This window comes from Somniosus microcephalus, unplaced genomic scaffold (assembly GCF_052327205.1).
Source record: "Somniosus microcephalus isolate GS21.2 unplaced genomic scaffold, FLI_Smic_1.0 unresolved_chr2, whole genome shotgun sequence".
In the NCBI taxonomy this organism is placed as follows: Eukaryota; Metazoa; Chordata; class Chondrichthyes; order Squaliformes; family Somniosidae; genus Somniosus; species Somniosus microcephalus.
The window spans coordinates 74,348,631-74,361,912 of NW_028225180.1; the positions used below are offsets into that span (position 1 = coordinate 74,348,631).

Here is a 13,282-nt window from a genome sequence, read left to right on the forward strand (position 1 = left end):
CCCTCATTACTGCCCCTCCGACAGTGCGGCGCTCCCTCAGTACTGCCCCTCCGACAGTGCGGCACTCCCTCAGTACTGCCCCTCCGACAGTGCGGCGCTCCCTCAGTACTGCGCTGGGAGTGTCAGCCTAGATTTTTGTGCTCAAGTCCCTGGAGTGGGACTCGAACCCACAACCTTCTGACTCCGAGGCGACGGGTGCTACCCGCTGAGCCACGGCTGGCACTGAGAAAGTTAGGGCCGTGGAAGGAGTGTTGACGTCGCGGCCTGTTACTCAGCCTGTGAACTCCTCCACTACTCGCAGTCCGGATGGGAGGAGGGGAGCCCGGCACGGTGGCCAGAGCGGGAGACGCAGGCCACCACACGTGGAGCTGGCAACAGTGAGGAGGAGGCCGCGGTGAAGAGGAGGACGGAGCGGCTGAGGAACATCGTGCTCCCACTGCCACGGGAAGCCATTGTATTGACTCTGAACGCGGCGCTGTGTGTATAGCTGACGCGTCCCCACGGGGAACAAGCATTCCATTGTACTTGTTACATATGGCAAATAAATCTAATCTGAATCTAATCTGAATCTGGTCTGTGTGCTGCTCCTGCAAGCATGAAGGTATGAAATGATGAGGTGGGACAGCGGTCAGGTACAACGCTTCGGCAGGAGGTTGAATAACCTGACGAGAGCACTCATTGTCTACGCTCGATGGAGACTGGCCGCTTGGATGTGGCACTGAGGGGTGGCAGGTGCCCACGGATCTCTGGCCCCTGCCCCTTGACACCTTCGGGAGAGCGGAGGGGAGAAATTGAAGGGGGAGGGGGCGCAATTAGCAGAGGTGCTCCTTTGCTGTTGCACGTGACATAGAAACATAGAAACATAGAAGATAGGAGCAGGAGTAGGCCATTCAGCCCCTCGAGCCTGCTCCGCCATTCAATGCGATCATTGCTGATCATCCAAATTCAGTACCCGGTCCCTGCTTTCTCCCCATACCCCTTGATCCCTTTAGCCTTAAGAAATATATCCAACTCCTTCTTGAATATATTTAATGTATTGGCCTCTACTGCCTTCTGTGGTAGAGAATTCCACAGGTTCACCACTCTCTGGGTGAAGAAATTCCTCCTCATTTCTGTCCTAAATGGCTTACCCCTTATCCTTAGACTGTGACCCCTGGTTCTGGACTCCCCGTCCATCGGGAACATCCTTTCTGCATCTAGTCTGTCCAGTCCTGTCAGAATTTTATAAGTTTCAATGAGATCCCCTCTCATTCTTCTAAACTCCAGCGAGTACAAGCCCAATCGACCCAATCTCTCCTCATACGTCATTCCTGCCATCCCAGGTATCAGCCTGGTGAATCTTCGCTGAACTCCTTCCATGGCAAGAACATCCTTCTTCAGATAAGGCGACCAAAACTGCACACAATACTCAAGATGTGGTCTCACCAAGGCCCTGTACAACTGCAGCAAAACATCCTTGTTCCTGTACTCAAACCCTCTCGCTACGAAGGCCAACATGCCATTTGCCTTCTTAACCGCCTGCTGCACCTGCATGCTTACCTTCAGCGACTGGTGCACAAGGACACCCAGGTCTCGTTGCACTTCCCCTTCTCCCAATCTATTGCCATTCAGATAATAATCTACCTTCCTGTTTTTGCCACCAAAGTGGATAACCTCGCATTTATCCACATTATATTGCATCTGCCATGCTTTTGCCCAATCACCCAACCTGTCCAAATCATCCTGGAGTTTCTCGGCATCCTCCTCACAGCACAACGCCCACCCAGCTTTGTGTCGTCTGCAAATTTGGAGATATTACATCCAGTTCCCTTGTCTAGATCATTAATATATATTGTGAATAGCTGGGGCCCAAGGACCGATCCCTGCGGTACCCTACTAGTCACTGCTTGCCACTCGGAAAAAGACCCGTTTATTCCAACTCTTTGCTTTCTGTCTGCCAACCAGTTCGCTATCCAAGTCAACACCTTGCCCCCAATCCCATGTGCCTTAACTTTACACGCTAATCTCTTATGTGGGACCTTATCAAAAGCCTTCTGAAAGTCCAAATACACCACATCCACTGGTTCTCCCTTATCTATTTTACCAGTTACATCCTCAAAAAATTCCAGTAGAGTGGTCAAGCACGATTTACCTTTTGTAAATCCATGTTGACTTTGTCCGATCCTGTCACTGTTTTCCAAGTGCTCTGCTATTACAACTTGTATAATGGACTCTAGCATTTTCCCCACTACCGATGTCAGGCTTACCGGTCTGTAATTCCCCGTTTTCTCTCTACCACCTTTTTTGAATAGTGGGGTAACATTAGTTACCCTCCAATCCATGGGTACTGTTCCAGATTCCATCGAATGCTGGAAGATGATCAGCAAAGCATCAACTATTTCTAGGGCCACTTCCTTAAGTACCCTAGGATGTAGATTATCAAGCCCTGGGGATTTATTGGCCTTCAATCCCATCAATTTCCCCAACACCATTTCCCTACAAATACTGATTTCTTTCAGTTCCTCCCTTTCATCAGACCCTATGTTCCCCGACATCTCTGGGAGGTTATTTGTGTCCTCCTTTGTGAAGACAGAACCAAAATATGTATTTAATTGGTCTGCCATTTCTTTGTTCCCCATTATAAATTCCCCTGATTCTGACTGCAAGGGACCTATGCTTGACTTCACCAATCTTTTTCTCTTCACAATATCTATAAAAGCTTTTACAGTCAGTTTTTATGTTCCCTGAAAGCTTACTCTCATATTCTATTTTCCCTTTCTTAATTAATCCCTTGTCCTCCTTTGTTGAATCCTAAACTGCTCCCAATCCTCAGGTTTACTGCTTTTTCTGGCCTATTTATATGTCCTCTCCTTGGATCTTATTCTATCCCTAATTTCTCTTGTTAGCCACGGTTGAGTCGCCTTTTTTGTTTAATTTTTATGCCAAACTGGGATGAACAAATTCTGTAGTTCATCCATGCGGTCTTTGAATGCTTGCCATTGCCTATCCACCGTCAACCCTTTGAGTGACATTCCCCAATCAATCCTACCCAACTCGCGCCTCAGACCATCGTAGTTTCCTTTATTTAAATTCAGGACACTAGTCTCTGAGTCAACTACTTCATTCTCCATCTTAATTAAGAATTCGATCATATTATGATCGCTCCGACCCAAGGGGCCTCGTACAACAAGATTGCTAATTAATCCTTTCTCATTACATAATACCCAGTCTAAGATGGCCTCTACACTGTCCCATCAGACACTCCCAGGGCAGATTTGCACCCACCCTTCCTGACATGAATCAGTCATTCATGGAAGAAAGACTTATGAAATAATACTAAGCGGCCTACGGATGGCGCTGTCCAGGGAAAGTATAAATACTCGGGCACGGGCCCAGCTTGTGCAGGACATTCTTAACAGGAACTAGTGAAGGACACAGCTAGACCTCCATGTTGTAAAACAGTTGATTAAAGCTTTGTTTAACGCTTAGACCAAGTGCCTAATAGTTTTCTTACGTCACTTCCTAGAACATTGAGGTCCCAATCTGCCAACAGGCGCGTTGCGAGGCCTTTTCCCTAGTGGAGGGGAAGTGAAAGATAACTTGAAAAATTAGGGCCTCCTCCTCTCCCAGTTGGACGCTCAGTGGGAGGGCAGGGCTGGTGTGGGTTAACGTGGTCCAGGATGCCACACCATAGCATGGGGGCGGGGCAGGGGGGGAGGCGTGGATGTCTACATGATCACGGGCTTCCCGAGCTCCTTGTAGGGGCAGCATCAAGGACCAGGTCTGCCTGCTCATGTTCTCGTCCCAGGGACCAGTACGTGGAGAGAAGTTAAGAAACTCTACAAGGAAGTGGGTCGAAAACCGAAACGAGATGAGAGAAGGCTCGACGGAAATCCTATTCACGAACCGTTATCCCTTCTATCCGAAAGCCGAGGGTGGCTGTCGAGCTCATGGTCTCCCTCCACTGCATGTACCGTGGTTTGGTCACGCCGCCTTGCCGGTGCTCTTCCTCGGTTGGGGCCCCCGGGTCCACCTTGGTCATCTTCAGATACATGTCCTTGCGGATGTTGAGCTTCTGTCTGGCTTTCGTCAGCTCCTCCTCCAGGTAGGTCCTAATAGAGACAGACAAAAAAACTTGGATTTCTCCAGCGCCTTTCACAACCTCAGGACGTCCCAAAGCGCTTCACAGCCAATGAAGTACTTTTGAAGTGTCGTCACTGCTGTAATGTAGAAAACGCGGCAGCCAAGTTGCGCACAGCAAGCTCCCACAAACAGCAATGTGATAATGACCAGATCATCTGTTTTTAGTGATGTTGGTTGAGGGATAAATATTGGCCCTGGGACACCGGGGAGAACTCCCCTGCTCTTCTTCCAATAGTGGCCGTGGGATCTCTTACGTCCACCTGAGAGGCAGACAGGGCCTTGGTTTAACGTCTCATCCGAAAGACGGCACCTCCAACAGTGCAACACTCCCTCAGTACTGCCCCTCCGACAGTGCGGCGCTCCCTCAGTACTGCCCCTCCGACAGTGCGCCGCTCCCTCAGTACTGCACCTCCGACAGCGCGGCGCTCCCTCAGTACTGCCCCTCCGACAGTGCGGCGCTGCCTCAGTACTGCCCCTCCGACAGAGCGGCGCTCCCTCAGTACTGCCCCTCTGACAATGTGGCGCTCCCTCAGTACTGCCCCTCCGACAATGCGGCGCTCCCTCAGTACTGCCCCTCTGACAGTGCGGCGCTGCCTCAGTACTGCCCCTCCGACAGTGCGGCGCTCCCTCATTACTGCCCCTCCGACAGTGCGGCGCTCCCTCAGTACTGCCCCTCTGACAATGCGGCGCTCCCTCAGTACTGCCCCTCCGATAGTGCGGCGCTCCCTCAGTACTGCCCCTCTGACAATGCGGCGCTCCCTCAGTACTGCCCCTCCGATAGTGCGGCGCTCCCTCAGTACTGCCCCTCCGACAGTGTGGCGCTCCCTCAGTACTGCCCCTCCGACAGTGCGGCACTCCCTCAGTACTGCCCCTCCGACAGTGCGGCGCTCCCTCAGTACTGCCCCTCCGACAGTGCGGCGCTCCCTCAGTACTGCCCCTCCGACAGTGCGGCGCTCCCTCAGTACTGCCCCTCCGACAGTGTGGCGCTCCCTCAGTACTGCCCCTCCGACAGTGTGGCGCTCCCTCAGTACTGCCCCTCCGACAGTGCGGCGCTCCCTCAGTACTGCCCCTCTGACAATGCGGCGCTCCCTCAGTACTGCCCCTCTGACAGTGCGGCGCTCCCTCAGTACTGCCCCTCCGACAGTGCGGCGCTCCCTCAGTACTGCCCCTCCGACAGTGCGGCGCTCCCTCAGTACTGCCCCTCCGACAGTGCGGCGCTCCCTCAGTCCTGCCCCTCCGACAGTGCAGCGCTCCCTCAGTACTGGCACTGGGAGTGTCGGCCTGGATTCTGGGGTCAAGTCTCTGGAGTGGGGCTCAAACCCACAACCTTCTGACTCAGAGGCGAGAGAGATACTTACTGCGCCACGGGCGACACTGGAGATGGATCAAGAAATACGACTCAGCTGTGGCCTGAGTTTGACTCACGTTGGAGGAGCGGGGGAGGTGGGGGGGTGGTGTTGGAGGTGGGGAAAGGGGAGGTGGGATGGGGTCCCCAACTGGTACCCAACCCTAATGAGTGAGCACGGACGTGCACAATGTTCCCTATAAGCTGCACGGCCCGGGACCAGCTTTTGAATGAACTGTGAAGGGCCCAAATATAAATTACGGGGAACATTGGTCGTGCGGTGTCTCTCTGTGTCCAGAGAGGTAATGGATGCGGCACTTTCCCATCGGGGAGCCTCCGACGATGGGATCAAATGGACAAGGGGCCGCAATTGGGGAGCCTGACGTAACAACAACAACGTGCATTTATACAGCGCCTTTAACGTAGTAAAACATCCCAAGGCGCTTCACAGGAGCGATTATCGAATTTGACCCCGAGCCACATAAGGAGATATTCGGACAGGTGACCAAAAGCTTGGTCAAACAGTCAGGTTTTCAGGAGCGTCTTAAAGGAGGAGAGAGAGGCGGAGAGGTTCAGGGATGTCCTCTCAACGCGATGGTCCCTGACATTGTGAGGGTGAAAATCATTCAAAAGTCACCGGGTGACTACTAGACACTTGGTCTAAGCGTTAAACAAAGCTTTAATCAACAGTTTTTCAACATGGAGATCTAGTTGTGTCCTTCACTAGTTCCTGTTAAAGAATGTCCTGAGCAAGCTGGGCCCATGCCCGAGTATTTATACTCTCCCTGGACAGCGCCACCAGCAGGCCGCCCAGTATTATTTCATAAGTCATTTCCACATGAATGGCAAGATTCATGTCACCGGGTGAGGGAGGTGGGGGGTGGGGGGGGGCGGTGGAATATAATAGTCACTTTCAAAAGGGAATTGGACAAATACTTGAAGAGATAATATTTACAGGGCTGTGGGGAAAAAGCAAAGGGACTAATTGGAGAGCTCTTTCAGAGAGCCGGCACAGGCACGATGGGCCGAATGGCCTCCTTCTGCGCTGTGTCATCTTCTGATAACTGAACACCACCCGCCTCCCGCCAGCCCCCCCCCCCCCCCCGCCCCACCCCAAAACAACCCCACTGCTTATCAATCCGATGTTTTCATTGGCACTTTTCAAACCCAGTGCCTCCGCAGTTTCGGAATGCCCTTTTTCCCCAGTCGCGAGAATTCCCATCAATGCTGAAACGAGGCCGTAACGAGAGCTTTGGCTCCAGGGTTATTCTCAGAGCAGTTGACTCCCAGCCATATTTAGCTTGGCCAGGTCCCCTGGGAATCCCAAACGGGACTCGGCTCTTTCTTTGGATTTGGCCGAACCGTGGGCTAAGTGACCTCCAGTGAAACAGCCAGTCCCTATTTTTGGCTGTAAGGAGTGGAAACCAAGTGCATTTCTAGAGGGGCGGAATGCATAAAAGCAAGGAGGTCACGCTAGTGTTATCTCGATCCTTGGTTAGGCCACACTTGGAGTACTGTGAGCACAGTTCTGGTCTCCCCGCTACAAAAACAAAGGACATTGAGGCTCAGGAGAAAGTGCAGAAAAGATGTTATCAGAAACATTCACTCCCTCCACCACCGGCGCACCGCGGCTGCAGTGTGTACCATCTACAAGATACACTGCAGCAACTCGCCAAGGCTTCTTTGACAGCACCTCCCAAACCGGCGACCTCTACCACCTAGAAGGACAAGGGCAGCAGGCACACAGGAACACCACCACCTCCAAGTTCCCCTCCAAGTCACACACACCATCCTGACTCTGACTTGGAAATATATCGGCCGTTCCTTCATCGTCGCTGGGTCAAAATCCTGGAACTCCCTCCCTAACAGCACTGTGGGAGCACCTTCACCACACGGACTGCAGCGGTTCAAGAAGGCGGCTCACCACCACCTTCTCAAGGGGCAACTAGGGATGGGCAATAAACGCTGGGCCTTGCCAGCGACACCCACATCCAGTGAGTGAATAAAAAAAAGAACTGAGAGGTTGTACCTATCGGGTAAGTCTGAACAGGCCGGGGTTCTTTTCTCTAGAAAGGAGAAGGCTGAGGGGAGACCTGATCGAGGTCTTTAAGATTACGAAAGGGTTTGATAGGGTAGACGCAGAAATGACGTTTCCATGTGGGGAAGACCAGAACTAGGGGCCATAAATAGAAGATAAATCCAATCGGGAATTCAGGAGAAACTTCTTTACCCAGAGAGTGGCGAGAATGTGGAACTCGCTCCCACAGGGAGAGGTTGAGGCGAATCGCGTAGATGCGTTTAAGGGGAAGCCGGATAAACACATGAGGGAGAAAGGAATCGAGGGGTTTGGGGCGGGGAGGCAGGATTAGGGTAAGGGTTAGTGCTTTGATCAGTATGTTTCCTGCCCAACGAGGAAGGAGGCTTTGCTAAGACCTGGTCCTGGGGCCCAGTTGGTCGGGGAAGGTTAGAGAGAGGGAGAGGGGGCGGGGAGAAGATCATTCACACACAACACACAAAGGGTTATTAGACTGAGGGCTGGAAGTTACCACAAGGGACGACTGAAGCGGAGTGAAACGCGACAGGAGGGAGGTCGATAAACACTTGAGAAAGAAAAAAAAATTCTTAAAGGGTATGGAGAAAGAGAAAGACTCGCATTTCTCCAGCGCCTTTCACAACCCGAGGACGTCCCAAAGCGCTTTACAGCCAATTTTTTGAAATGTAGTCACTGTTGTAATGTAGGAGAGGCGGCAGCCAATTTGTGCACAGCATGATCCCACAATCAGCAATGTGGTAATGACCGGATCATCTGGTTTTTTTTCCTGATGTTGATTGAGGGATAAGTATTGGCCCCAGGACACCTGGGAGAACTCCCCTGCTCTTCTTCCAATAGTGGCCGTGGGATCTTTTACATCCACCTGAGAGGGCAGACGGGGCCTCGGTTTAATATCTCATCCGAAAGACAGCACCTCCGACAGTGCGGCGCTCCCTCAGTACTGCCCCTCCGACAGTGCGGCGCTCCCTCAGCACTGCCCCTCCGACAGTGCGGCGCTCCCTCAGTACTGCCCCTCCGACAGTGCGGCGCTCCCTCAGCACTGCCCTTCCGACAGTGCGGCGCTCCCTCAGTACTGCCCCTTCGACAGTGCGGCGCTCCCTCAGTACTGCCCCTCTCACAGTGCGGCGCTCCCTCAGTACTGCCCCTCCGACAGTGCGGCGCACCCTCAGTATTGCCCCTCCGACAATGCGGCACTCCCTCGGTACTGCCCCTCCGACAGTACGGCGCTTCCGCAGTACTGCCCCTCCGACTGTACAGCGCTCCCTCAGTACTGCCCCTCCGACAGTGCAGCGCTCCCTCAGTACTGCCCCTCCGACAGTGCAGTGCTCCCTCAGTATTGCCCCTCCGACAATGCGGCACTCCCTCGGTACTGCCCCTCCGACAGTGCGGCGCTTCCGCAGTACTGCCCCTCCGACTGTACGGCGCTCCCTCAGTACTGCCCCTCCGACAGTGCGGCGCTCCCTCAGTACTACCCCTCCGACAGTGCGGCGCTCCCTCAGTACTGCCCCTTCGACAGTGCGGCGCTCCCTCAGTATTGCCCCTCCGACAGTGCGATGCTTCCAAAGTACTGACCCTCTGACAGTGCGGCGCTCCCTCAGCACTGACCCTCCGACAGTGCGATGCTTCCAAAGTACTGACCCTCCGACAGTGCAGTGCTCCCTCAGTACTGGCCTCCTCCTCTTCCCATGTTGCTAACAGGCTCGAGGGGCTGAATGGCCTCCTGCTGTTCATAGAGTCATAATGGCACTGAAGGAGGCCATTCGGCCCATCGAGTCCGTGTCGGCTCTCTGTACAGCGATCCAGTCAGTCCCATTCCCCCCGCTCTATCCCCGTAGCCCTGCAAGTTTATTTCCCTCCAGTGCCTATCCAGTCTCCCCTCGAAAACATTGAGTGTCTCCGCTTCCACCACTTCCGTCGGCAGCGAGTTCCAGGTCCTCAACACTCGCTGCGTAAAAAAGTTTTTCCTCACATCCCCCCTGTATCTCTTGCCCAAAACCTTAAATCTGTGTCCCCTAGTCCTTGTACCATCAACTAGTGGGAACAGCCTTTCCCCGTCTAGCCTATCCAAACCCGTCATAATCTTGTACACCGCTGTCAAATCACCCCTCAACCTCCTTTGCTCCAGTGAAAATGAATCCAGCTTCGATCCAGTTCCTATGACTGCAGCCCCACTTGGTCACCCGTGGGCTGCCTGCGTCCCCGGAATACGCCCACTTTCCCAAAGCCGGAAATTCCCGACCAGCCGCGACCGCGACCCCGCCCGTGAGCTCACCGCATCCCCATCTTGCAGTCCATGACACACGGCGAGGTGAGTCCCGTCAAGAGGTCCTCCATGTGGATGAACTGCTCGCCGTCCTTCTCCACCACCCCGAAGTAGGTCGGGACATAGGGCTTGAGAACGTCGCCCATCAGCCGCTCCAGGCAGTGGCTCTCGATCGCGCTGAACTTCTTCAAGATGTGGCCGGTCTCGCTCAGCCGGAAGTGGCCTGGGGGGGGGAGAAACAGAAAGGCCACCTTGAGTCAAGGACGGAAGAATCAAGGTAGACACGGACAAGAAGAAAAAGCCCCCCAGCTCTTCCCCAGGCCATCCCACCTGCCTGTTTCCCCAAGGTGAGGTCGACGGACCTTTGCTGTGTGAGGGTGTGGCGGAAAAAGAAAGACTCCCATTTCTATAGCACCTTTAATGACCTCAGGACGTCCCAAAGCGCTTTACAGCCAATGAAGTACTTTTTGAAGTGTGGTCACTGTTGTAATGTAGGAAACGCGGCACCAATTTGCGCACAGCAAGCTCCCACAAACAGCAACGTGATAATGACCAGATCATCTGTTTTAGTGATGTTGGTTGAGGGATAAATATTGGCCCCAGGACACCGGGAGAATTCCCCCTGCTCTTCTTCCAATAGTGGCCGTGGAATCTTTTACGTCCACCTGAGAAAGCGGTTTAACGTCTCATCCGAAAGACAGCACCTCCGACTGTGCGGCACTCCCTCAGTACTGCCCCTCTGACAGTGCGGCGCCCCCTCAGTACTGCCACTCCGACAGTGCGACGCTCCCTCAGTACTGCCCCTCTGACAGTGTGGCAGTCCCTCAGTACTGCCCCTCCGACAGTGCGGCGCTCCCTCAGTACTGCCCCTCCGACAGTGCGACGCTCCCTCAGTACTGCCCCTCTGACAGTGCGGCGCTCCCTCAGCACTGCCCCCCGACAGTGCAGCGCTCCCTCAGTACTGCCCCTCCGACAGTGCAGCGCTCCCGCAGTACTGCCCCTCCGACAGTGCGGCGCTCCCTCAGTACTGTCCCTCCGACAGTGCAGCGCCCCCTCAGTACTGCCACTCCGACAGTGCGGCAGTCCCTCAGTACTGCCTCTCCAACAGTGCGACGCTCCCTCAGTACTGCCCCTCTGACAGTGTGGCAGTCCCTCAGTACTGCCCCTCCGACAGTGCGGCGCTCCCTCAGTACTGCCCCTCCGACAGTGCGACGCTCCCTCAGCACTGCCCCTCCGACAGTGCAGCGCTCCCTCAGTACTGCCCCTCCGACAGTGCGGCGCTCCCTCAGTACTGCCCCTCCAACAGTGCAGCGCTCCCTCAGTACTGCCCCTCCGACAGTGCGGCGCTCCCTCAGTACTGTCCCTCCGACAGTGCAGCGCTCCCTCAGTACTGCCCCTCCGACAGTATGGCACTCCCTCAGCACTGCCCCTCCGACAGTATGGCACTCCCTCAGCACTGCCCCTCCGACAGTATGGCACTCCCTCAGCACTGCATTTCTGTACTCCCCTGCTTTTCTTCCAATAGTGGCCGTGGGATCTTTTACATCCACCTGAGAAAGCAGATGGGGCCTTGGTTTAACGTCTCATCCGAAAAACGGCACCTCCGACAGTGCAGTACTGGATCGTGTGCTCAAGTCTCATGGAGCGGGGCTCGAACCCACAACCCTCTGACCCAGATGCGAGAGAGAGACCCACTGAGCCACGGCTGACACCTATGGAGGGATGTGGAGCAAAGGCGGATAAATGGGGTTGAGGCACAGGTCAGTCGTGATCTAATTGGATGGCGGAGCAGGCCCAAGGGGCTGAATGGCCTCCTCCTGTTCCCATGTCCCTGGGATATGGAGCAGCTCCAGCCAACTGGGTCACTGCATCTTTAACTGGGTCCAGTCAGTTTGTTAACAATAGAATCATGCAGTCACAGAATCTTACAGCACAGAAGGATGTCTTTTGGACGGTCGAGCCCGCGCCGGCTCTCTGCAAGAGCACTTCAGCTAGTCCCATCCCCCCGCCCTTTCCCCATAGCCCTGCAAATTTTCTTTCCTTCAGGTACTTATCCAATTCCCTTTTGAAAGCCTTGATTGAGTCTGCCTCCACCGCCCTTTCAGGCAGCGCATTCCAGATCCTAACCACTCGCTGCGTAAACAAGTCATGTCGCCTTTAGATCTTCTGCCAATCACCTTAAATCTGTGTCCTCTGGTTCTGCCAATGGGAACAGAGTCTCTCTATCTACTCTGTCTAGACCCCTCATGATTTTGAACACCTCTATCAAATCTCCTCTCAACCTTCTCTGCTCCAAGGAGAACAGCCGCAGCTTCTCCAGTCCACGTATTTCCCCAGTGTTCAGAGGAGGGGAGAATGAGTGACTGTTCCTGAGTTATCCATATAGAAAAAGCCTGTTAAAGGGCACGGGGATTCTGAGGCATCTCCTGAGGTGCCACCTGGTGCTATTTCAGAGTGTTCAGTTTAATGAATGGGTGACAGGGCCTTGGTGAGACCGCACCTGGAGTATTGTGCACAGTTTTGGTCTCCTTATGTAAGGAAGGATATACAGGAAACTCTTTTTTATCCGGCACCGACGGGACCGGCGTGGAGCCGGTTTATCAAAAAGTCCGGATTACAGAGAGGTATCGTAAAAGGCACGAGAGCCACAGATCCAGGCGTCCCTGTTGCATAGCAACAGGTGCAGGAACCCTGGTTACATGGCCACAGATCCAGGAACGGCCACTAATATGAAGTAAAACTTACCTGAACCTACTCCTGAATTTTGCCGGTTAACAGAGATTTCCGGTTATTTAGGTGCCGGTAAATCGAGAGTTTCCTGTACTTGCCTTGGAGGCGGTGCAACGAAGGTTCACTAGATTGATTCCTGGGACGAGAGGATTGTCCTATGATGAGAGATTCACAGAATCACAGAATCACAGAAACCCCACAGTGCAGATAGAGGCCATTTCGGCCCATCGAGCCTGCACCGACACATATCCCACCCGATCCCCGTAACCCCACGTAATTAATCCCCCTAACACTAAGGGTCAATTTATCATAGCCAATCAACCTAACCCGCACATCTTTGGATTGTGTAGAATGGGTCTATACTCTCTGTAGTTTAGAAAAATGAGAGGTTATCTCATAAGATTCTGAAGGGGATTGACAGGGTAGATGCTGAGAGGTTGTTTCCCCCTGGCTGGTGGGTCTAGAACCAGGGGTCACAGTCTCGGAATAAGGGGTCGGCCATTTAAGACTGAGATGAGGAGAAATTTCTTCACTCAGAGGGTGGTGAATCTTTGGAATTCTCAGAGGGCTGTGAATGCTCAGTCTTTGAGTATATTCAAGGCCGGGATCGAGAGATTTTTGGACTCTAGGGGAATCAAGGGATATGGAGACCGGGCGGGAAAGTGGAGTTGAGGTCGATGATCAGCCATGATCTTACTGAATGGTGGAGCAGGCTCGAGGGCCTACTCCTGCTCCTATGTTCTTATGTGACAGGAGACGCTCTCATTCA

At 53.7% G+C, this 13,282-nt stretch overlaps 1 protein-coding gene across 1 annotated transcript in view; it reads right to left on the bottom strand.

Moving 5' to 3' along the window:
* The window catches only part of LOC147092827 (inositol-trisphosphate 3-kinase A-like), an 80,741-nt gene that overhangs the window by 14,785 nt on the left and 52,674 nt on the right, over positions 1-13,282 (bottom strand). The window contains exons 3-4 of the mRNA XM_085976078.1: positions 9,793-10,006; positions 3,887-4,091 (exon numbers count right to left, since the gene is read on the bottom strand). Of these exons, the coding sequence (XP_085832204.1) occupies positions 3,887-4,091; positions 9,793-10,006 (419 nt within the window). The remainder of the gene's footprint in view (positions 1-3,886; positions 4,092-9,792; positions 10,007-13,282) is intronic.